General features: G+C 38.2%; 1 protein-coding gene across 4 annotated transcripts in view; it reads right to left on the reverse strand.

The window, feature by feature from the left end:
- Positions 1–26,447, reverse strand: part of MICU1 (mitochondrial calcium uptake 1) — a 247,798-nt gene that overhangs the window by 143,204 nt on the left and 78,147 nt on the right. For all 4 annotated transcript variants that reach the window (XM_032313604.1, XM_032313603.1, XM_032313602.1 and 1 more), the window contains exon 4: positions 23,024–23,186. In XM_032313604.1, coding sequence (XP_032169495.1) covers positions 23,024–23,186 — 163 coding nt within the window. The remainder of the gene's footprint in view (positions 1–23,023; positions 23,187–26,447) is intronic.

Below are 26,447 nucleotides of genomic sequence, written 5' to 3' on the forward strand. Positions count from 1 at the left end.
AAAAAAAAAATTCTTGAAGAGCAAGGACAAAATAAAAAGGTTCTCCTATGAAGGTAAACCAAGAATTTACCACCAGTAGACCTGCTCTAAAACACATTCTATCCTTCAAGGGGGAATGGAAATGAAACTATAGGGAAATTTGGAATTTAAGAAATAAACAATAACAGAAACAGTTAACATTTAGATACGCGTAGCAGACTATTTTCTTCTCTTAAGCTCTTTATGTATGACAGCTGAAATGGAACTTGAAATGAAAACAATGTCTGGTGGCATTTTTAATGTATGTAGTTGTTATACATATGACACTATACCATAAATTGGGGAAGAACCTATATAAGGGTAAGACATCTATATTCTTTTTTTTTTTTTAAAGATTTTATTTATTTATTTGACAGACAGGAATCACAAGCAGGCAAAAAGGCAGAGAGAGAGAGGAAGGGAAAGCAGGCTCCCCGCTAAGCAGAGAGCCCGATGTGGGGCTCGATCCGAGGACCCTGAGATTATGACCTGAGGCAAAGGCAGAGGCTTTAACCCACTGAGCCACCCAGGTACCCCAAGACATCTATATTCTACTTGAAGCTGTAAAATATAAATTCTAAGTAAACTGTGAAAAGTTAATTAAGTATAATATATAGAATATAATATTGTTATAATCTCCATAGCAACCACCAAATTTAAGATATACAAAGAAATACAGTCAAAAACCAAAAAGTAAAAACCATTAAAAAGTCTCTGAATAATCTGAAAAGATGGCAAGGGATGATGATCATTAAAAAAAGAGAAAACAAATAATAAAATGTTAGACCTAAATTTAAGCATATCAAAAATTGCATTTAATACAAATCCTCTAAACACATTAGTTAAAAGGTAGAAACTATCATATTGGATTAAAAAATAAGACTCAATTATATGTTGTCCACAGAAACCCATTTTAAAGATACTGCTATATTTATTTAGATAGATTAAAAGTAATAGGATGAAGGGATACCCGAGTGGCTCAGTGGGTTAAGCATCCAACTCCTGATTTTCAGCTCACATCAGGATCTCCGGGTTATGAGACTGAACCCTGTATTGGGCTTGCACTGGGTATGGAGGCTGCTTAAGCTTCTCTCTCTCTCTCCACCCTAAATCAACCAATCAATCAATCAATCAGTCTCCCCCTCTGGCCCTCCCCACCCAAAACAAACATACATAAAAACCAACAAAATAAATGTGATAGGATGGAAAAAGATATAACATGAAAAATGAATCAAAATAAAGAGTGTTGGGATGCCTGGGTAGCTCAGTGGGTTAAAGCCTCTGCATTTGGCTCAGGTCATGATCCCAGGGTCCTGGGATCAAGCCCCACATTGGGCTCTCTGCACAGCAGGGAGCCTGCTTCCTCCTCTCTCTGCCTGCCTCTCTGCCTACTTGTGATCTCTGTCAAATAAATAAATAAAATCTTTAAAAAATAAAAAAAGAGTGGCTACATAAATATCAGACTAGGTAGACTTCACAGCAAAAAAAATATTAGCATAAAGGTCAGTTACATAATGATAAGAGGGTCAATGCATGAAGAAGACAGAACAATACATTTTGAACATATATACACCTAATACGAATTTCAAAATATTTGAGGCAAAAACTGATAGGATTAAAAGGATGTTAGACAAACCCACAATTAAAGTTGATCAACACCCTTCCCTCAATAACTGTCAGAGAAAGTAGACAGATAATCAGTAGGAAACAGAAGATACTAAGCATATCACTAGCTGCCTGGGACCTAGGAGATAGGAAAAATACAGAAAGGAAGAATTACAAATGGGTGTGAAGAAACTTTTGGGGGTGATGAGTTTGTTCATTATATTGATTGTGCTGATGATGGATGGCTTCACTAGTACATACATGTGACTAGTATGTCAAAACTCATCAAACACTTCAATATGTGCTATATATTTATGTTAATTACATCTCAATAAAGTAGTTAAAAAGAGATAGTATAAACCATCAAGGAAGTGATGGCTACAACTGAAAATATTGGCCATTTCTGTATACTAAAAATTACCATAAACAAAATAAAAAGGCCATTGACTAGGAGAAGGTATCTGCAATATATATATGAAGCTTTCAAAAGAGAATCCATAAAGGACTTTTGTTAATTCCTCCCACCCAAAAAAACAAAAAACAAAAAACAAACAAAAACAAATAGAGAAGTGAGCAGACAAGACAGAGAATTTGTAGAAATGGCAACAGGAGTAGCCAATAAACATTCAAAGATGATAAACCTCATTAGTTGCTAGTGAAATGCAAAGTAAAGCCACAAAGATACAATAATTCATTCCAATCATGATTGTTTGCTAAAAAATTAAGTCTGACAATACCAAGTGTTAACAGGAATGCAGAAGAGAAAGCACAAACATTTTTGGAGAATATGTAAATTCTTATATCTATTCTGGAAACCAGGCTGGCAATGTTTAGCAAATCTGAAGAGGAATGGTCCACAGGCCAGCAAGCCTATTTCTAGATATGTTGAAAATAACTTCTTGTAAATATGCACCAGGGCAATAATGGAAGAAGGTTTACTGCAGTACAGTCTGTGATAGTAAAAACACTGGCATATTATAGTTTTCAAATATTCACTTTCTTTTCCTTGACCACCATGGAAAATCCCTTGAGTTTGGGCTCAGCCACATGACTTGTGTTGGTCAACAGAATATTAGCATTATGACATCACAGATCCTCAGAATGGACTTCTGAGGTTGGCTTGCTTTCCTGTACCTCTCCCTTTAATTTAAGAAGAATACATTCTGGGTAGCGCAGTGGTCTAAAAAAAGATGAGAAACATAATAGATCAGCTTGACAAATCTCCTGACAAAACCATGAAGCAGAACTGCCCTTGCCTGGATTAGCCAAACCTGAGCCTATCTACCGAGCAAGGCCTGCTGAGGTCAACAGAGTATACCTCACATGACCTGCAGATGCATAAACTAGATACGGGCTCATGCCCTTTATGTGGTAATTGTTACGAAGCAATAGATGACTAATAAAATTGCAAACAAGTTTCATCTACATGGACATGGATAAATACTAACATATTTATGCAAATGATAAACACAATTATACAGCAGTGAAAACAGGAGAACAACAGCTATCTGGATCAACAAATATACAAACGTGCATATATAAATATATATTTAACATACTAAAAAACAGGGGAAATGTAGCAGCCAGAATAAGCTAGGTTATGTTGCGGTAATAATCTTAAAATCTCAGTGGCTTACAATAAGGAAGGCTTATATATTGTTTATGCAACATATCTATCACTCATGGGGTGCAGCTTTACTCCACAGAATACTGAATCTGGGATCCAGGCTAATAGCAACCTCTCTGTAGAACATGGAGGAAGTAAAAGAGAACACAACAAACCACAAACTGACTCTTAAAAGATTTTGCTTGAACATAATGTATATCACTGGTCAGAGGAAATCACATGGCTAAGCCCAAAGTCAATGCTGGGGAATGAATATAATCAGTGTCACTAAAAAAAATAAATTGGTTCTATCTCAGGGATAGAATATAAAAGAGGGAAGGAAAGATAAGGTAAGGGGAGGGAAGTGGAATGGACTTTAAAAAAAAAAAAAGATTTCATCCATTTATTTGAGACAGAGAGTACACAACCGGGGGTGGGAGGGAGGAGAGGCAGGCAGACAGGGAGAAGCAGACACCCCACTGAGCAGGCAGCTGGACATGGGGCTCAATCCCAGGACACCAAGATTATGACCTGAGCCAAAAGCAGACACTTAACTGACTGATCCACCTTACAGCACCCCTGGAATGAGCTTTTGATGTTGGCTTAACTTCTTACAACTCAGCCATCCATATGAGAAGACAGATTCTGGGTAGCTCCCGGCATCCTAACTACAAGGGCTTTAGGAGCTCTGTGTCAGAAACCAAAGAAGAGAACAATACGTATGTGTCCTGGAAGGGGTCATAATTTTTTTTCCATATAAGGTCCAATAGAAAGTATCTTGGGCTTTGTGGGCCACACATAGTCTTTGCTGTAACTATTTAACTCTGCTATTGCATGAAAGCTGTCATAATCAATGAGTTTGGATGTACTTCAATAAAACTCTTTTATGAACACCAAAATTTGGATTCTATATAATTTTCAGGTGTCACAAAAACTCTTCTTTTTAAAATGAATTAAAAAAGTAAAAACCTTTCTCAGCTCACAGGCTATATAGAAACAGGCAGCTCACTGCAGCTGACCAACACCTGCTCTACACTCAGCAGCATTGCAAAGAACCAAAAGTAAAAGTAGAAGACAAGGTTCTTCAACTGAAGTGACTTGCCTTGTTGGGGAGAAAACAGCAATACAAAAATGCTTCAAAAATACGTTCATTGTCTGTACTTCCTTATGTTTTCCTGTTCCTAATTAGTGTTCTTTTATTTCAGCTTAAAGAACTCCCTTTAACATTTCATAAGCTATTCCAGTGGTGATGAACTCTGTTAATGTTTGCTTGTCTTGGAAAACTCTATCTCTCCATCAGTTCTGGACAGCTTTGTTGGGTAGAGTATTCTTGGTTAGCAGTTTTCTGCTTTAAGACTTTCCGTAAGGGCGCCTGGGTGGCTCAGTGGGTTAAGCCGCTGCCTTCGGCTCAGGTCATGATCTCAGGGTCCTGGGATCGAGTCCCACATTGGGCTCTCTGCTCAGCGGGGAGCCTGCTTCCTCCTCTCTCTCTCTGCCTGCCTCTCTGCCTACTTGTGATCGCTCTCTGTCAAATAAATAAATAAAATCTTTAAAAAAAAAAAAAGACTTTCCGTAAATGGTGTCTTTTTTTCCAACTTGCAAAGTTTCTGCTGGAAAGTCTGCTTACAGTCTTATGGAGGTTCCCTTATACGTAACAGGTTGTTTTTCTCTTGTTGCTTTTAAGATTCTCTCCTTGCCTTTGACTTTTGACACTTAATTCTAATGTGTCCTGGTGTGGGTCTCCTTGGATTCATCTTATTTAGAGCTGAGCTCCTGGATCTAGATGTCTGTTTTCTTCCCCAGCTCAGGGAAATTTTCAGACATTACTGTTTAAATAAGATTTTTGCTTCTTTCTCCTTTCTCTTTCTAGGCCTCCTATAATGTGGATGTTGGTCCACTGATGTTGTTCCATAAGTTCCTTAAGCTATCTTCATTCTTTCTTTTCTTCTTTGTTACACCAACTGATTAGGTTCCACTACCATGTCGTCACGTTCACTAATCCTTTCTTTTGATGCACCTATCCTGTGGTTGAACCCCTTTACTGTATTTTTCAGTACAGTTATTGCATTCTTCAGCTCTGTGACTTCTTTTTGATACTTTCTTATATTTTCTCTCTTTGTTGAAATTCTTACTTTATTCACACATCATTCTGTTGAGTTTGGTAGGCATTTTTGTTATTTTGAACTCTTTATCAAGTAAACTACTCATGTCCACTTCATTAAGGTGTTTTTCTGCGGTTTTATCTTTTTTCCTTTGAAATATGTTCCTCTATTTCCATTTTCCTTGACTCTCTGTGTTGGGTTTTTATACATTGAACAAAACAGACACTTCTCTCAATCCTGAAGGAATAACCTCATGTAGAAATTGAACTTAACTGTTCAACTCTGCCCTAGTTCTTGGTTGTCTCTCAAACCTTTGATTGTCTAAGCAGCCTACTTTACTCTTAGAGGCTCCTTGTAGTTGAGGATATGCCAAGACCTCTCACTATCCCAAAAAGGAGAATCTCAGCATCTAGATTCAGACTAATTGGAAGTCAGACTCTCAAGAAGCAGATTTTGCGGGGCAGGGGATTGGGGGAGGGGCAGAAAAAGAGGGAGAGGGAGAATCCTAAATAGGCTCAACCAAGAGTTGGGACACTTAACCAACTGAGCCACCCAGGTGCCCCAGGTAGCAGCTTTTAAAGTACGCAAATATGCCTCTTTCAGAGAAAGACTAGGAGATGGCTGTTTCTGTTTGCTGCTTCTGCACTGAGCCCGGAATGACAGCCAGCTAAAAATTGGTTTTTGTCTGTTTCTTACTTTCCACTGAATCTGTAAACACAACCCCACTGCTACCAGAGCCAAATTATTCAAAGATGTGTTCTCTGGGTGGAAGCCGCAACAGCTAGGAAGCAAAATATGTACACAAGCTCCTTTCTCAGAAACCTGCCACTTGGGGCAAGGCAGAGAGGATGAAGATAATACTCATCATTCTCCCCAGTCTCTGGAGAGGTTTATAGCTGGCCCCTATATATGTGTTTAATTAGGAGCCTGTTCTTGGGCCACAGCTATAAAGATAAGCCAATAAGTCTGTATCACAGAAAAACTCAAGGTATTTTTCAGTCTCAGGTTGCTGCACCGTGCCCTGGGGGAGTAGCCAATTAAGAACTCTTTCTCCATTTGTCATAGTCCTATGGCAACTGCAAACATAAGCCCTAACAGCCAGACCAAGGGGTGTGTCCTGGGTGGCACTGACACAAACCAGAGCTCCAGACATCTGCTTAAGTTCCCTTTCCAGAAGATCTTGGTGATCAGGAGTGAGGCAAAGGTAGAGTACAAGGTCTTTGGAGAGTATTCAGCAGTCCTTCAGATGTGCATGAAACCAGAAGCCAGCTCCACAGGGCAAAGCTTCAAAATAAGCCAACAAGGCCTCTTTCACAGAAAGACTGGGGATGTGTTTCAGTCTGTTGTCTTTGCACTGTGCCCCAGTTAAGAACTGTTTCTCCGTTTGTTACAGTCTTATGGAACCTACAAATGCAAGCCCTGCTGGCCACCAGAGGCAGGCAATCAAGACGTGTGTCCTGGGTGGCAGTGATACAACCAGTAACTAGACATGAACACAAGCTCCTTTCTCGGAGACACTGGCCACCTGGAGCAAAGCAGAGGGAAAGCTCAAAGATGGAGCCCAGCAGTCTCGGTCTTTGGAAAGTGTTTCAGCAGAGCCATAGAAGTGTATTAAATTATATGCTTGCCCCTTCCAGCTGAAGCTTTAAGTAACACAGGCCTCTTTCACAAAAAGACTGGGTGTTTTTCAGGCAGCTGCCTCTATGTGCGCCCCTTGGATGCTGTAGATATAAGGCCTCCTGGTTTAAAGCTAGATGTTCAGGAAGCTCATCTCTCAGGTGCAAGTCTCAAAAACTGGGGTGCCAGCTGTGGGGTTCAGTGCCCTCAATCCTCCAGCAGAAGCTCAGGGCTGTGAATTCCCTCCCAACTACTGATTTGCTGTGCCAGGGATGGGGTTTATGGCAAGAATGTGCCTCAGCCTCGCCTACCTATTTCAATGTGGGTTTTTTTCTCATTTGCTCAATGTGTAGGAGTTGCTCATCTAGTTTTTGGGTTTCTTTCAGAGGAAGTTGTTTTGTAAGTAGCTACAGATTTGCTGTGTCTGTGGGAGGAGGTTCAAAATCCTCCTACGTCACCATCTTGAACCAGAGCCCACTGTATAGGACCAAGTATAAAATTATGCGGTCTCAAAGTAAATGTAAGATTATGAAAAGCATGAAGGGTCATCCCAGAGGGAATATGAGGTCCAGGACAAGTAAATCACAGTATGATCTATGTCTACCTTTGTACACTCTTTTCACGTTCCAGAGACAAAATCAGGTCAATACAAATACAGTCAGCCAGTGGGATATGGTAGAAAGGAATGAGGGATCCTCTCTGCTTTGACTAAAGCTCAAATTTGTCTACATAGTTCTTTAAAAATCCTCCCTTTGCTGCTGCTTCTTCCAATCATTGGGTGGCTATGTAATACTGGTTACTGCAGTAGCAAGAGTCATGCAAAGCCCAGAGCCTGAAGCCAACTGCCTTACCCACCATACTTAGGGATGGTGCTGACATGAAGATTGCCCAGAAAGAGAGACGAGACATATTCCAGTATATACTATACTTTCCCCCCTATTTAATATATTTCCTACTTTGCTACTCTAAATTTTCTTGGTATTCAATGCAGAAATATTCTTAATCAGCTTTTTACTGAAATTCATTAGCTCTCCACTTTTTTTTTTCTTAAAGATTTTATTTATTTGGGGCACCTGGGTGGCTCAGTCGGTTAAGAATCTGCCTTCTGCTCAGGTCATGATCTCAGGGTCCTAGGATAGAGCCCCACATTAGGTTCCCTGCTCAGTGGGGAGCCAGCTTTTTTCTCTTCCTCTGCCTGCCGCTCCCCCTGCTTATGCACTCTCCTTCTCTCTCTCCAATAAATAAAGAAATAAAATCTTTTTTTTTTAAAAAAGATTAAAAAAAATTTTATTAAAAAAAAAAGATTTTATTTCTTATAAGCAGAAGGAGAAGCAGGCAGAGGGAGAGGGAGAAGCAGGTTCCCCATGGAGCAGGGAGCCCAATGCACAGCTTGATCCCAGGGATCATACCCCTAGCTCTCCACTCATTTAAAAACTGCTTAGGGGTGGCTCAGTCTGTTGAGCGCCTGACCCTTGATTTCAGCTCAGGTCATGATCTTGGGGTCCTGGGATTAGCCCTATGTCAGGCTCCCTGCTCAGTGGCGAGTCTGCTTGAAGATTCTCTCTCTCCCCCTTTGCCCCCTCTCCACCACTTGCCTACAATCTCTCTCTAAAATAAAATCTTTGGGGAAAAGAACTGCTTACTTTTAGGACTTTGTATGCTTTTTGATTATTTTTAAACTGTTCTAAAACTAAAACTTATAAATTTAGATCTGTTAGGTATCCTGGGATATGGTATGTGTGAAAGACATGACACAACAAAGTTGAAATATGAACTACTGGCTAGAGTCCAGCCATCTGATGATAGAAATTCAAACTATAAAAAAAAGCCTTATTCTTTTCTTTATTTCAACCCATATAAGAATAATATACATTTTACTTCTGCTTCATTAACATTTGTGGAAATTCTTGTTCATGAGCAAACAGAAATGAAGCCAAACTTTCCAAATGAATCTCATTTTAATATATTATAATTTTCCCTCATGATCATCATCTCAAAAGAAAAGCAATTATTCATTATTCTGGCTTTTTATGAAAACCAGAAATGTGCATGACATATTAAACATTTAGTAACTACTCTGTTCATGTAACAATTTTTTTAAATAATTAAAAACCAAAAGATTACAAAGTGAAATATCAAAATGTGTAGAAGTGATGAAAATATATAATTTCTAAAGGGGAAAAAAAAAGCTTCCTCAAATGACCAAATGATCTTTAGTGACATGCCTAGAATATTGCTTCATTTTCACTGTCACATTCTTATTTAAAGTTACTAATATAAATTAGACTCAGAAATAATTTGACAGTTACAAAAATATTTTACACTATCACAAAAACCAGGAAACTATTTTACAATCCTTTTTTCTCCATCTTAAAACAGAAACCTTCTTTAATCTCTCTTTCTGTATCTCATAAAACAAGGAGCTAAAACTAATTTAAAAGGTTCTTAATTTAAAATTCAAAGCAATTAGTAGAAGCTTTATATACCTTCTTTCTGATTATAAAAGACCGTATACTCTGTAAAAGCAGGGGTTTTTGTCTATTTTATTCATTACTGCATCCATTCCATATAGAATAGTGTCTAACTCATAGCAGAGGTCAATCAATCAATACTTGTTGAATAAATGTGTTTGCAGTCTATTACAAAATAAAGGAACATATAAAAAAGAATAAAATAATTCCTTATAACTTCAGCATTTAGAGAATACATTTGGTATAGTCTCTTTCAGTTGCTTTCTATGTATGTTCTACATGGGTGAAATGCAAAGTATGGAAGAACATATTAAATAATACCATAGGGAGACAATCCATAAAATCCAAAATGTGGGAAATTTTAGAATATAAATGACTTGTATTTTTTCCACAAATAAATGATGTCTAGATTGGGTTTCCTAAAAAGTAGGGAACCAGGGTGAGAGGATCAAGAAAAGGCAAACAAGAAAGGAGGGAAAGCCAATTCAAGGGTGTGTTACTGAGCTGATTACTGCTCTAGACAACTAGGGCTCACTTCTCTTTGGCTCATCCAAGAAACCATGTAGTTTATGTCTCAGAACTGACCACCCAAAACTGTGGAAAAAAGAATATTTATCCACCACATCTCAACAAAGAGTAAACTCCATCGTACCTCCATAGTGTGCAGATGCCAGTACAGTCGGTTGGGCCCCTGCAGAGACCACGTGCTATAGCAGCAGAGATGCTCAGAGACATATTTTGTACAGGAGTACGATCTAAAAACGAAACTACTCTTTTAGAGGATATGTTTAAGGAAAGCATCATAAGGAGTGGCATTTGAGTCTTTAAGTTGGATTTTGAAAAATGAGTATTTTTCATGTATTTGAGAGGGAAAGGGCTTTACTCAGAGTGAGTAAATTATATGGTCAAATTACAAACGTGGGGATACCTAGATGGCTCAGTTGGTTAGGCTGCTGCCTTCAGCTCAGGTCATGATCCCAGCATCCTGGGATGGAGTCCCACATCGGGCTCCTTGCTCAGTGGGAAACCTGCTTCTCTCTCTGCTTCTGCCTGCCACTTTGCCTGCCTGTGCTCTCTCTCTCTGACAAATAAATAAATAAAATCTTAAATAAAAATATTAAAAACATGTGAGGGCACTTGGGTGGCTCAGTCATTAGGCAGCTGCCTTCAGCTCAGGCATGATCTCAGCGTCCTGAGATCGAGGCCCCACATCAGGCTCCCTGCTCAGCGGGAAGCCTGCTTCTCTCTCTCCTGCTCCCCATGCTTGTGTTCCTTCTATCTCTGTGTCTCTCTCTGTCAAATAAATAAATAAAATCTTTAAAAAAAAAAATAGCAGTATGAGGTTGGGGAACCAGAAAGGTGTTACACTCCGTAACACCATGGAATTTATAATGTTTCATTCATATTTATTAATGTTAACACATTTTTAGGACAAACAAAAACTCTAGGTAGAACTATCACCCCTCAAAGGTGTGAGAAATCTGTATGCTTACATTTTTTTGTTATGGAAGCTTTCAAATATTAAAATACACAAAATAATATAATCAACCTAGATATACACTCATCACTTAGCTTCAACAATTGTCAACACATTGCCAAACCTATTTATTTATAACCTTATTTCTTCTCCACACTCCATATTGTTTTAAAGCCAGTCAAGACATCATATCATCATTTCTTGCTAATTGTGGTACTTATGTTCTATAAAATAGCCACAAAAAATTAATTGCTAAATACTGACCAATTTCTCCTAGGGGAAATACAGGGTAAGGTTCCTTGAGAGTCTGGTCACAACACTTTTGTTAGCTGATCAATATATAGAAAACCTTGTTTTTTGTGTGTTTCTGTTTAAAGACATTTTATTCTCTCTCCCTTTTCTCTCCTGCCCTCCCTCCAAGGACACATGTTTGAAGAATGAAAGCTGAGGGGCGCCTGGGTGACTCAGTTGGTTAAGCAACTGCCTTTGGCTCAGGCCATGATCCTGGAGTCACGGCATTGAGTCCCGAATTGGGCTGCCTGTTCAGCGGGAGTCTGCTTCTCCCTCTGACCCTCCCCCTTCTCATGCTCTCTCTCTCATTGTCTCTCTTGCAAATAAATATATAAAATCTTAAGGAAAAAAAAAAAAGAATGAAAGCTGAAACAAAAAGGCAGAGCTTTAGCTTGCTTGACTTCAGCAGGCAACATATGTAAGGGGTGACTCAAATTTTCGCCATTCTGCACGTATCTGCAGATGACGCCAAAAGCCGTGCAGGTACTGATCGTGGGGTTATGAGCACATCTGAGCGAGTGTGTCACCTTGCAAACACAAAATCTGCAAATAAGGACTGACTGCACATGCACTTTTTTCCCCCTTTAAAAACTGAGGTGAAATTCAATTAAAATAAAATACCCATTTCAAAGTGTGCGGTTCAGTGACATTTAATACATTCACAGTGTTGTGTAACTACCTCTCTATCTAGTTCCAAAACATTTTCACCACTCCAAAAAAGAAACCACCACAGCAATTTAGAAATCAGTTCTCATTCCCCCAACCCAGCTGCTGGCGACTAACAACCCACCTTCTATCTCTATGGATTTACCTATATTAGATATTTCATGTAAATAAAATCATATGGTATGTGGCATTTTGTGTTTAGCTTGTTTCACTTAGCAGGATGTTGTCATCCACACTGAAAAATACTCCATTGTATGTATATACTATAATCTGTTTATCCATTCAGCTCTTAAGCAGCAATTGGGGTATTTAACAATGTTGCTGTGTATATTCATATATAAGTACTCATCTGAGTCCTGTTTTCAATTCATTCTGGCGTATATTAGTAGTGGAATTGCTGGGTCAAATGGTTAATTCTACGTTTAAGTTTCTGAGAAATGTCCAAATTGCTTTCCACAGTGTTTGCACCAATGTTTTACGTTCTCACCAACAACAAGTTAATTTCTACATGTATTTACTGACACTTGTTTTAGATTATAGCCAATCTGGTGGGTGTGCGGTGGTATAACAAGGTTTTTTTTTTTTTTTTTTAAGATTTTATTTATTTATTTGACAGAGATCACATAAGTAGGCAGAGAGGCAGGCAGAGAGAAAGGAAGAAGCAGGCTCCCTGCCAAGCAGAGAGCCCAACACGGGGCTCGATCCCAGGACCCCGTGATCATGACCTGAGCGGAAGGCAGAGACTTTAACCCACTGAACCACCCAGGTGCCCCTATATCAAGGTTTTGATTTGTATTTCCCTCATGATTAATAAATTAAGCATGTTTTCATGTGCTTACTGGCCCTTTGCATATTTATTTGGAGAAATGTTTATTCAATTCCTTTGCCCATTTGTTAATTGAGTTATCTTTTTGTTGAATTGGAAGAGTTCTGGTAGTTTGGGGGCACCTGGATGGCTCAATAGGTTAGGCATCTACCTTCAGATTAGGTCATAATCCCAGGGTCCTGGGATGAAGTCATGTATGGGACTCCCTGCTGAAGAGAGTCTGCTTCTCCCTCTCCCTCTGACCCCCACTCCTCTACCCCCACTTGTGAGAGAGTGCATGTGCTCTCTAATAAATTTAAAAAAAGGGGGGGTTCTGATAGTTCGTATGTTTCTAGTACTCTATCCATATTTATCTAGGTAAAATCTAGTTTGTTGGTATAAAATTCTTCATAGTATTCTCTTATAATCCTTTTCATTTCTTTAAGTAGGTAGTAATGTCCCCACCTGCGTTTCTGATTTTAGTTATTTTGCTTCTCTTTCTTTTTTCCTGGTCTAGCTAAAGGTTTCTCATTTTTGCTGTTCATTTCAAAGAATGAACTTTTTGTTTTATTGGTTCTCTCTCTTGTTTTTCTATTTTCCATTTCATTTATTGCTGTATTATCTTTCATTATTTCCTTATTTTACCACCTTTGGTTTTTGCTTTGTTTGCTTTTCTTTTTAATTCGAATACCAGTTTTTAGGAAACTGATATGAGATCTTTCTTCTGTTTAAATTTTGGTGTTTATATTTTTAAGTTTCCTTGGTTTTGGAGAACCGCATACATTTTGGTAAATACTGTTTTCTCTTTCATTTATCTCAAAGTATTTTCTAACTTCTCTCGTGATTTCTTCTCCAATCCATTGGTGGTTTACTTTCCACATATTTGTCATTTTTTAGTTATCCTTCTGTTATTGATGGATAGTTTCATTCTATTGTAATCAGAACAGATACTTGGTATGATTTTAATCTTTTAAAATTTAAGATTCATTTTATTACCTAACATATGGTTTATATGGTCTGTTCTGGAGACTATTTGATTTGCACTTGAGAACACTATTAATTCTGCTGCTCTTGAGTGGAATGTTCTGTAAATATCTTTGGTCTAACTGGTTTATAGCATTAAGTCCTCTTTCTTCACTAACCTTCTGTCTAAACATTCTATCCATTATTGAAATGGCAGCACTGAAGTCACCCAACTATTATTTTTATTATTTTATTTAACCATTTTTAGCATTAAAAATGATTAATTTATTTGAGAGAGAGTGAGAGGAGAGCAGGGGGGAGGCACAGAGGGAGAGGAGAGAACCTCAAGCAGACTTCCTGCTGAGCAGGAACCCTGATGCAGGGTTCCATCTCATCACCCATGAGATCACGACCTAAGCCAAAAGCAAGAGTTGGGTGCTTAACCAACTAAGCCACCAGGCACCCATCTCCCAACTATTATTGAAGACCTATTTCTCACTTCAATTCTGTCAATGTTTCTTTCATATATTTTGGGGTCTGTCATTTGGTATGTATTGATGATGGTTATATCTTCTTGATGAACTGGCCCTTTTATCCATGGCTTGGTCTTGTATAACAATTTCATAGAAAAATCTATTTTTTCTGTAATGAGTAAAATCACCTCAGCTCTCTTTTGGTTACTATTTGTACACTTTCATTTTCAACATACTTGTGTCTCTGGATCTAAAGTAAGTCCCCTGTAGACAAAAAGTTAAATCATATTTCTCTTCTCACTCTCTTTTTAACTAGTGAGTTTAACTCACTTGAAAGTGACTTTTTTTTTTAATTTTTTATTTTTTATAAACATATATTTTTATCCCCACGGGTACAGGTCTGTGAATCGCCAGGTTTACACACTTCACAGCACTCACCAAAGCACATGCCCTCCCCAATGTCCATAACCCCACCCCCTTCTCCCAACCCCCCTCCCCCCAGCAACCCTCAGTTTGTTTTGTGAGATTAAGAGTCACTTATTGTTTGTCTCCCTCCCAATCCCATCTTGTTTCATTTATTCTTCTCCTACCCACTTAAGCCCCCATGTTGCATCACCACTTTCTCATATCAGGGAGATCATATGATAGTTGTCTTTCTCCGCTTGACTTATTTCACTAAGCATGATACGCTCTAGTTCCATCCATGTTGTCGCAAATGGCAAGATTTCATTTCTTTTGATGGCTGCATAGTATTCCATTGTGTATATATACCACATCTTCTTTTTTTTTTTAAAGATTTTTTATTTATTAATTTGACAGAAATCACAAGTAGACGGAGAGGCAGCCAGAGAGAGAGAGAGATAGGGAAGCAGGCTCCCCGCTGAGCAGAAAGCCTGATACAGGACTCGATCCCAGGACCCTGAGATCATGACCTGAGCCAAAGGCAGCGTCTTAACCCACTGAGCCACCCAGGCGCCCCATATATACCACATCTTCTTGATCCATTCATCTGTTGATGGACATCTAGATTCTTTACATAGTTTGGCTATTGTGGACATTGCTGCTATAAACATTCGGGTGCACGTGCCCCTTTGGATCACCACGTTTGTATCTTTGGGGTAAATACCCAGTAGTGCAATTGCTAGGTCATAGGGCAGTTCTATTTTCAACATTTTGAGGAACCTCCATGCTGTTTTCCAGAGTGGTTGCACCAGCTTGCATTCCCACCAACAGTGTAGGAGGGTTCTCCTTTCTCCGCATCCTCGCCAGCATCTGTCATTTCCTGACTTGTTGATTTTAGCCATTCTGACTGGTGTGAGGTGATATCTCATTGTGGTTTTGATTTGTATTTCCCTGATGCCGAGTGATTTGGAGCACTTTTTCATGTGTCTGTTGGCCATCTGGATGTCTTCTTTGCAGAAATGTCTGTTCATGTCCTCTGCCCATTTCTTGACTGGATTATTTGTTCTTTGGGTGTTGAGTTTGCTAAGTTCTTTATAGATTTTGGACACTAGTCCTTTATCTGATATGTCGTTTGCAAATATCTTCTCCCATTCTGTCAGGTGTCTTTTGATTTTGTTAACTGTTTCCTTTGCTATGCAAAAGCTTTTGATCTTGATGAAATCCCAGTAGTTCATTTTTGCCCTTGCTTCCTTTGCCTTTGGCAATGTTCCTAGGAAGATGTTGCTGCGGCTGAGGTCGAAGAGGTTGCTGCCTGTGTTCTCCTCAAGGATTTTGATGGATTCCTTTCTCACATTGAGGTCCTTCATCCATTTTGAGTCTATTTTTGTGTGTGCTGTAAGGAAATGGTCCAATTTCATTTTTCTGCATGTGGCTGTCCAATTTTCCCAACACCATTTATTGAAGAGGCTGTCTTTTTTCCATTGGACATTCTTTCCTGCTTTGTCAAAGATTAGTTGACTATAGAGTTGAGAGTCTATTTCTGGGATTTCTATTCTGTTCCAATGATCTATGTGTCTGTTTTTGTGTCAGTACCATGCTGTCTTGATGATGACAGCTTTGTAATAGAGCTTGAAGTCCGGAATTGTGATGCCACCAACTTTGGCTTTCTTTTTCAATATTCCTTTGGCTATTCGAGGTCTTTTCTGGTTCCATATAAATTTTAGAATTATTTGTTCCATTTCTTTGAAAAAGATGGATGGTACTTTGATAGGAATTGCATTAAATGTGTAGATTGCTTTAGGTAGCATAGACATTTTCACAATATTTATTCTTCCAATCCAGGAGCATGGAACATTTTTCCATTTCTTTGTGTCTTCCTCAATTTCTTTCATGAGTACTTTATAGTTTTCTGAGTATAGATTCTTAACCTCTTTGGTTAGGTTTATTCCTAGATATCTTAAGGTTTGGGGTACAATTGTAAATAGGATTGACTCCTTAATTTCTCTTTCTTCTGTCTTATTGTTGGTGTAGAGAAATGCAACTGATTTCTGTGCATTGATTTTATATCCTGACACTTTACTGAATTCCTGTACAAGTTCTAGCAGTTTTGGAGTGGAGTCTTTTGGGTTTTCCACATATAGTATCATATCATCTGCGAAGAGTGATAATTTGACTTCTTCTTTGCTGATTTGGATGCCTTTAATTTCCTTTTGTTCTCTGATTGCTGAGGCTAGGACTTCTAGTACTATGTTGAATAGCAGTGGTGATAATGGACATCCCTGCTGTGTTCCTGACCTTAGAGGAAAAGCTTTCAGTTTTTCTCCATTGAGAATATTTGTGGTGGGTTTTTCATAGATGGCTTTGATGATATTGAGGTATGTGCCCTCTATCCCTACACTTTGAAGAGTTTTGATCAGGAAGGGATGCTGTACTTTGTCAAATGCTTTTTCAGCATCCACTGAGAGTATCATATGGTTCTTGTTCTTTCTTTTATTGATGTGTTGTATCACATTAATTGATGTGTGGATGTTGAACCAATCTTGCAGCCCTGGAATAAATCCCACTTGGTCATGGTGAATAATCCTTTTAATGTACTGTTGAATCCTATTGGCTAGTATTTTGGTGAGAATTTTCGCATCTGTGTTCATCAAGGATATTGGTCTATAGCTCTCTTTTTTGATGGGATCCTTGTCTGGTTTTGTGATCAAGGTGATGCTGGCCTCATAAAATGAGTTTGGAAGTTTTCCTTCCATTTCTATTTTTTGGAAGAATTCAGGAGAATAGGAATTAGTTCTTCTTTAAATGTTTGGTAGGATTCCCCAGGGAAGCCGTCTGGCCCTGGGCTTTTGTTTGTTTGGAGATTTTTAATGACTGTTTCAATCTCCTTACTGGTTATGGGTCTGTTCAGTCTTTCTATTTCTTCCTGGATCAGTTCTGGTAGTTTATATGGTTCTAGGAATGCATCCATTTCTTCCAGATTGTCAAATTTGTTGGCGTAGAGTTGCTCATAGTATGTTCTTATAATAGTTTGTATTTCTTTGGTGTTAGTTGTGATCTCTCCTCTTTCATTCATGATTTTATTTATTTGGGTCCTTTCTCTTTTCTTTTTGATAAGTCTGGCCAGGGGTTTATCAATTTTATTAATTCTTTCGAAGAACCAGCTCCTAGTTTTGTTGATTTGTTCTATTGGGGTTTTTTTGGTTTCTATTTCATTGATTTCTGCTCTGATCTTTATGATTTCTCTTCTCCTGCTGGGCTTAGGGTTTCTTTCTTGTTCTTTCTCCAGCTCCTTTAGGTGTACGGTTAGGTTGTGTACCTGAGACCTTTCTTGTTTCTTGAGAAAGGCTTACACCGCTATATATTTTCCTCTCAGGACTGCCTTTGTTGTGTCCCACAGATTTTGAACCGTTGTATTTTCATTATCATTTGTTTCCATGATTTTTTTCAACTCTTCTTTAATTTCCCGGTTGACCCATTCATTCTTTAGAAGGATGCTGTGTAGTCTCCATGTATTTGGGTTCTTTCCAAACTTCTTCTTGCGCTTGAGTTCTGGCTTCAGAGCATTGTGGTCTGAAAATATGCAGCGAATGATCCCAATCTTTTGATACCAGTTGAGTCCTGATTTAGGACCGAGGATGTGATCTATTCTGGAGAATGTTCCATGTGCACTAGAGAAGAATGTGTATTCTGTTGCTTTGGGATGAAATTTTCTGAATATATCTGTGATGTCCATCTGGTCCAGTGTGTCGTTTAAGGCCTTTATTTCCTTGTTGATCTTTTGCTTGGATGATCTGTCCATTTCAGTGAGGGGAGTGTTAAAGTCCCCTACTATTATTGTATTATTGTTGATGTGTTTCTTTGATTTTGTTATTAATTGGTTTATATAGTTGGCTGCTCCCACGTTGGGGGCATAGATATTTAAAATTGTTAGATCTTCTTGTTGGACAGACCCTTTGAGTATGATATAGTGTCCTTCCTCATCTCTTATTATAGTCTTTGGCTTAAAATCTAATTTATCTGATATAAGGATTGCCACTCCTGCTTTCTTCTGATGTCCATTAGCATGGTAAATTCCTTTCCACCCCCTCACTTTAAATCTGGAGGTGTCTTCGGGCTTAAAATGAGTTTCTTGGAGGCAACATATAGATGGGTTTTGTTTTTTTATCCATTCTGATACCCTGTGTCTTTTGACAGGGGCATTTAGCCCATTAACATTTAGGGTAACTATTGAGAGATATGAATTTAGTGCCATTGTATTGCCTGTAAGGTGACTGTTACTGTATATGGTCTGTTCCTTTCTGATCTGCCACTTGTAGGCTCTCTCTTTGCTTAGAGGACCCCTTTCAATATTTCCTGTAGAGCTGGTTTGGTGTTTGCAAATTCAGTTTTTGTTTGTCCTGGAAGCTTTTAATCTCTCCTTCTATTTTCAATGATAGCCTAGCTGGATATAGTATTCTTGGCTGCATGTTTTTCTTGTTTAGTGCTCTGAAAATATCATGCCAGCTCTTTCTGGCCTGCCAGGTCTCTGTGGATAAGTCAGCTGCCAATCTAATATTTTTACCATTGTATGTTACAGACTTCTTTTCCCGGGCTGCTTTCAGGATTTTCTCTTTGTCACTAAGACTTGTAAATTTTACTATTAGGTGACGAGGTGTGGACCTATTCTTATTGATTTTGAGGGGCTTTCTCTGAACCTCCTGAATTCTGATGCTCGTTCCCTTTGCCATATTGGGGAAATTCTCCCCAATAATTCTCTCCAGTATACCTTCTGCTCCCCTCTCTCTTTCTTCTTCTTCTGGAATCCCAATTATTCTAATGTTGTTTTGTCTTATGGTGTCACTTATCTCTCGAATTCTCCCCTCGTGGTCCAGTAGCTGTTTGTCCCTCTTTTGCTCAGCTTCTTTATTCTCTGTCATTTGGTCTTCTATATCGCTAATTCTTTCTTCTGCCTCATTTATCCTAGCAGTGAGAGCCTCCATTTTTGATTGCTCCTCATTAATAGCTTTTTTAATTTCAACTTGGTTAGATTTTAGTTCTTTTATTTCTCCAGAAAGGGCTTTTATATCTCCCGAGAGGGTTTCTCTAATATCTTCCATGCCTTTTTCGAGCCCGGCTAGAACCTTGAGAATTGTCATTCTGAACTCTAGATCTGACATATTACCAATGTCTGTATTGATTAGGTCCCTAGCCTTCGGTACTGCCTCTTGTTCTTTTTTTTGTGGTGAATTTTTCCGCCTTGTCATTTTGTCCAGATAAGAGTATATGAAGGAGCAAGTAAAATACTAAAAGGGTAGCAACAACCCCAGGAAAATATGCTTTAACCAAATCAGAAGAGATCCCAAATTGTGAGGGGGAAGAAAGGGGATAAAAAGAGGTACAAAAAGAAAGAAAGAAAAAAAGAAAAAAAAATGAAAAGAATTAAAAAAAGAAAATGAATAAAGAAAAGTATAAAAAAGAAAAAATATATATATTAAACTAGTTAAAAAAGTAAAGGGTAAAAGTTAAAAAAAATTTTAGCAGAAGAAGAGAAAAAAAATGAAAAAGAAAAAAATTAAATTAACTGCAAGACTAAAAAATCACAGGGAGAAAGCCATGAGTTCCATGCTTTGCTTTCTCCTCTGGAATTCTGCTGCTCTCCTTGGTATTGAAACTGCACTCCTTGGTAGGTGAACTTGGTCTTGGCTGGATTTCTTGTTGATCTTCTGGGGGAGGAGCCTGGTGTGGTGCTTCTCAAGTGTCTTTGCCCCAGGCAGAATTGCACTGCCCTTACCAGGGGCCGGGCTGAGTAATCCGCTCAGCTTTGCTTTCAGGAGCTTTTGTTCCCTGAGCGCTTTCCGTAGAGTTCCGGAGGACGGGAATACAAATGGCGGCCTCCTGGTCTCCAGCCTGGAGGAACCGAGAGCCCGGGGCCCCACTCCTCAGTGCGCCCTCAGAGAACAGCGCCCAGTAACTCCCGTCTGCCTGACCTCCGGTTGCACTCCAAGCTCACCGAGCCTGCGACCGGTGTAAGGTAACCCCCAGCTGTGAGCTTACTGTTGGCTCTGTCTCTGTAGCTGGCTTTCCTGTTCCAGTACCCGCAAACTCTGCGACACTCAGACACCCCCGATCCTTCTGTCATCCTGCGGGACCTGAGGCCATGCTGACTCCGCATGGGCTTCACCCCGGTTTAGCCTCTGGAGTGAGTGGAACAGACTTTTAAAAGTCCTGATATTGTGCTCCGTTGCTCCGCCGCTTGCCGGGAGCCGGCCCCTCCCCCCGGGGTCTATCTTCCCATCGCTTTGGATTCACTTCTCCACCAGTCCTACCTTTCAGAAAGTGGTTGTTTTTCTGTTTCTAGAATTGCTGTTCTTCTTCTCTTCAATCTGCCGATGGATTTGCAGGTGTTTGCAATCTTTAGATAAGCTATCTAGCTGATCTCCTGCTAGCTTAAGTAGTCTCAGCTGGCTACTTCTCCGCCATCTTGAAAGTGACTCTGATAAGAAAGGATCTGCTTTGGCCATGTTGTAATTTGTTTTCTGTATGTCTTACATATTTTTTGTCCCTTGAATCCTCCGATCTTGCCCTTTTGTGTTTAATTTTTTCTAGTGTACCATTCCTCTTTTCTCCTCATTTTTCTTTTCTGTATATTTCAAAGTTATTTTCTTAGTGGTTAACTTGGGGATTATAACATCTTAAATTGAAAACAATGTAGTTTGCTTCAATAGTAACATACTTATTATAACTGTTATTTTATGAATTTGTGTTTTAAATCATAAATGAAGCCAAAGGGAGTTACAAACAAAAAATAAAGCATACTGGCTTTTATATTTCCTTGCATAGTTAGCTTTACTGGTCTTTATTATTATTATTATTATTTTTAAAAGATTTTATTTATTTATTTGATAGAGAGAGAGAGCGATCACAAGTAGGCAGAGAGGCAGGCAGAAAGAAAGAGGGAAGCAGGCTCCCTGTTGAGCAGAGAGCCCGACGCGGGTTCGATCCCATCATGACCTGAGCCAAAGGCAGAGGCTTTAACCCACTGAGCCATCCAGGCGCCACATGGTCTTTATTGTTTTTTAATTTCTTTGTATGGCATCAAGTTACTGTCTAGCATCCTTTCATTTCAGCCTAAAGAACTGTACTTAGCATTTCTTGTATAGAAGAACCACAAACATGAAACTTTCGTCACTTTTGATTATCTGGAAATGTCTTAATTTCTCTTTCTTAGACTCCCATTAAACATTGGTTGGTATATTTGATGGTGCCTCTCATATATTTTAGCTTATGTTCATTTTTATTCACTCTTTCTGAATTCTGCTCCTCTGACTAGACAGTACCAATCAATCTAAATTCTGTGATTAATCTATCTCCCTGCTCAAAACCTACTGTTGAACAGTTCCAGTGAATTCTTCTATTTCAGCTACTGTACCTTTCAAGCTCAAGAATTCTTATTTGGTTCCTTTTTTGTCATTTCTATTCCTTAATGGGTATTCTCTATTAAACACATTGTTTACCTTGTTTCCTACAGTTCTCTGTCAACGGTTTCATCTAGCATATTCAAGGCAGTTGATTTTAAGTGTTTGATTAGTAAATGCAATGCTTGGGCTTCCTCAGGGATAGTTTCTGTTAATTTCTTTTTCTTTCTGTTGATGGGTCATTTATTCCTGATTATTGGTATGTCATATAATTTATTAGAACTGGATATTTGAATATTACAATGTGGTCATTAAAACCAATTCTCCCTATTTCCACTGTTTAATTTATGTATCTTGTTAAGGACTACAGTCATCAATGTTCAGTAATTTTTTTCCAAAAATATTTTTGCAAAGATTGTGTTCTCTGTCATGTGCCACTACTGAAATTTCTATTCTATTATCCACACAGTCAGCAAGTGACATGACAGAGACTTCTTTAAATATTGGAGACGAAAAGAATGAAAACAAAACAAAACAAAACAAAACAAAAAAACACCCCAATATCTCCTAACATTTGCAGACTGGCTCTAAGCTGGGAACCTCCTTTGATTTTTAGCTCCTCCTACGACTCTGCTTTAACTTTCACTACCTCCTCACATGGAACACAAAGGTCAACAAGGGGTACAAGCCCACTCATGTCTTTTCCAAACATCTCTGGCCCTGGGCATACTCTGGATTTCCAGGTAGGTGTGTGCAGTGGCCCTTCAAAGCTCCTATTCCTTGAAATGTCTTCCTTCTCAGTCTCCTCCCTTCCAGGCTTTTTGGTCTGTGTGGAGGTTACCCCATCTGTGCTCCCTTGGCCCAGTGGCAACAAGTATATGACTTTAAATTTTTCTAGTAGATAACACCTGGGTACAATCTCCTCAACTCAGTACTCTGGTTGAGGATAGGCTCATTGACTGTTGACTCCTCCTCTGTACTCCTAAACATTGGAATAGTGCCTGATATTCAGTCCCTACACAATGAGTATAATTACTGCATGTAACTACAATGGCTAGGCAATACAAAGAAAGAAACAAAACATAATATAACAAAACTAATATCATAATCTCAATTTTCACTTTAGCACTTACGTTCTGGTTGTTTTTCATTTGGTGTTATGGATCGCACAAAATCTTGTGGAGTCATGAACACTTCAGATTCACCAGGTTCATTGATTACTTTCAAGGTGGCAAAATATCGGAAGATTTTGTCTGGTGTAGAATATGCTCTAATTCTATTCTCATATTCCATCACCTAAAATTAGAAATACAGAGTATTACTGTATTAAGCAATTCTCATTTTCATTTATTTTCTATCTTATTTCTGGAAATATACTATTATATATTCTTTCCATAAATGAATTTTTTTATATTAGATATAAACTTGAATTTCAAAAACTTATGAACCTTTCCCCTCCAATATACTATTCATACTTCAGTTGAGGCAATGCTTGTGTAACTTTTGTTCAGAATTTTCTGCAAATAATTTCCTAATTTCTTAAATCATTTAAAAAAACAAAAATGAGAAGTGTTATACAAGAACAGGGTAGCCTATAGATTCTTAAATACCAAATTTTTAAAAAGGGACTGATTTTACAGTTTTTACTTTGATGCAATTTCTTAAATCCCAAAACAAAGCAGAATCGGAAATTCATAGGTTTAAATAGGTAATAGTCTTTCAAACACAAAATATATTAAGTAATAGTATTAAAAAATAAAATTACATATCATGCAAACGGTTAACAAGTCTGAAGCAAGAAGACTTTTACTTTTGACTATTAGATTAATATTTTACAAACACCATATTTAGGAAAAAGCAGAGCTGGGAAGAACACAATACTTGAATAGTACTTGAATAGTAACAAAATAGAATATGGTACACATTTTACTAAAAGAGTATATTAATATGCCCATTTTTTAACCTGGCATCCAAGTTGTGATTCTGTGCATGGAACATACAAAACACTATACCTTCTATATAATATTCTTTTCCAAATATAAGAATGAGAGACATCTTTTTTACCAGAACACTGACTACATAGTATTCTGGTGCAAAGATTTCTCTCGTACCTGAATTCTAGATATTGAGGTGGCAAAAATAAATAATATATTATAGATAACTGGTGGGAAATGTGTCAAAGCAATATGATCTAAATATCTAATAGTTCAATGTCTAAAAGTCATTTGCTAATATTATGAAAAAATGTTTTTAATTTGCCATATTAGTTGTACTAACACCATAACTGCCAGTCCTGGCTAATTGGTCATTTTGAGGTCACTGACAACAGCAATTGTGGTGGTCTTAATCCCACTACCAGATGTACATTCAGTAACAATGAAAGGACTGCTAATTTGTAACTATACATGACAGGAAATCTTTCAGTGCTAATTTGCATTAAAATCTGAGTGCTGACTTCAGAGATTTTATCAAAATATTTGGTATGTGGCAAATACACTAAGGAGCTTTTCAACCCTTTAGCGGCTTTAAAACTCAGCTACAAGTCTTAACTCAAAGGCATTTTTTTATTATATTACAACTACCTGCTGGATAATACTGGCTACAGAAGAAAAAACTTTAGGACATCTGTATTCTTGTTCTTTTGAACAACAGCAATAAAAACATTCAGTTTGCTATGTTTAGGATATAAGCTATAGCTACTGCAAAAGATGTTTTTCTGAACTAAAAAGTTAAGTCAATCCTATACAAGATAAAGATAGAAAGACAACACGTTAAAAGTCAGTAATTTTCAGACTCCTCAGATTCCTGGGTTGTTAAAAGTCCCTAAATTATGTTGCTGAATATTATTAGTTTTAGTTTAAAACAATAGGCCAAAGAATAGACTTTTTGCATTCCCCAATATTAAAGTTTAATATAGACACACTGTGCAGTACATATTTTACTTTTTTTCACTTAACAATGTATATTGGAGACTGTACCATATTAAATTATATAAAGCTGCCTCCTTTTAAGTGGTTATATTCTTTTCTTTTTTTTTTTTTTAAGATTTTATTTATTTATTTGACAGAGAGTGACAAAGCAAAAGAGGGAACACAAGCAGGGGGAGTTGGAGAGGGAGAAGCAGGCTTCCCTCTGAGCAGGGAGCCTGGTGTGAGGCTCAATCCCAGGACCCTGGGATCATGACCTGAGCCAAAGACAGACACTTACTGACTAAGCCATCGAGGCGCCCCTGAGTGGTTATATTCAAAGTAATGCTAGCAAACTATAAAGGGTTTAGAATACAGCATCTAAGGTAACAAAGGCTCAGAAGCCAAGATATACAGCAAACTGTAGGACTGAAATGGTTAGCTTGGGGAAAAGATTTACTAAGAGAATTATAATAGTTGCATTCTATCATTTACTTAAAACATTCTTGAACTTCATGATGTCAAGTCAGTTCTCTTCAATAAAACTGCTGGTCCTGAAACCAGTTCTATGGTTCAATTTTGGTATAATGCCTAAAGAAAATCAAGGCTATAATATCTTGGGGCCAAGTGAACGCAAGTGACAGTGAATCCCTGTGGGCCCTGATAATAGAAATCTTACACAGGCTTTGAATGAATGCTAACTGTAGCCAGACCCTGGAAAAGGCAGCAGGCAGAAAGATTTCGTAAATAAATTAGTGTCTGGCACACTTTCTCTCTAGATGTGATTAATAAAAGCTAATTTGTACCCCCAACAGCTGTCCTTTATGTTAGGAACTCCCTCTCTTTTTCACCTAGTGAATTATGGGCCATCCATAATAACAATCTATCATAAGATGACTTCTTGAAGTTCTATGAAATTCCAGGCCCAATGATACCAGTCTCGTTAAATAAAAAGCCAATTTTTGGGGCAGCAAAATTAAGGAAACTCCCTAATTAGAGGAACAAAAAGAAAAGAGAATGAAAAAGAATGAAGATAGCTTAAGGGACTTACAGCATCAAATGGACCAAAATGTGCATCACTGGGGTCCCAGAAGGAGAAAGAATGAGGGAGAACACTTATTCAAAGAATCGATGACTGAAAACATTCCTAATCTGGGGAAAGAAACAGACATGCAGATGCAGGAAGCTCCAAGAGTTCTAAACAAAATGAATTCAAAGCAGCACATATTGAGACACTTCAGAGTTTTCCAGGAAAACAAAAAGCTGAAGAATTCATCAACTCTAGATTAATCTTACAAGAAATTTTAAAGGTAATTCCTGAGCCTGAAGAGCCAGGCTGACTCAGTCAGTACGGCATGTGGCTCTTGATCTTGGGGTCCTAAGTTTGAATCACATATTGGATGTAGAGATTACTTAGATTACTTAAATAAATGAACTTACTTTTAAAAAAAAAAAAAAAAAAAAGGAAGGTAATTCCTGAACCTAAAACCAAAAGACACCAGTATCAGGAAAACAAAAATGTAAAACTCACTGGTGAAGGTAAATGTATAGTTAACTTTAGAATGCTCTAATTTTGGGGGACACCTGTGTGGCTCAGTCAGTTAAGTGTCTGCTCTCAGCACAGGTCATGATGCCAGGATTCTGGGATCGA

The sequence above is a fragment of the Mustela erminea genome, chromosome 14 (assembly GCF_009829155.1).
Source record: "Mustela erminea isolate mMusErm1 chromosome 14, mMusErm1.Pri, whole genome shotgun sequence".
In the NCBI taxonomy this organism is placed as follows: Eukaryota; Metazoa; Chordata; class Mammalia; order Carnivora; family Mustelidae; genus Mustela; species Mustela erminea.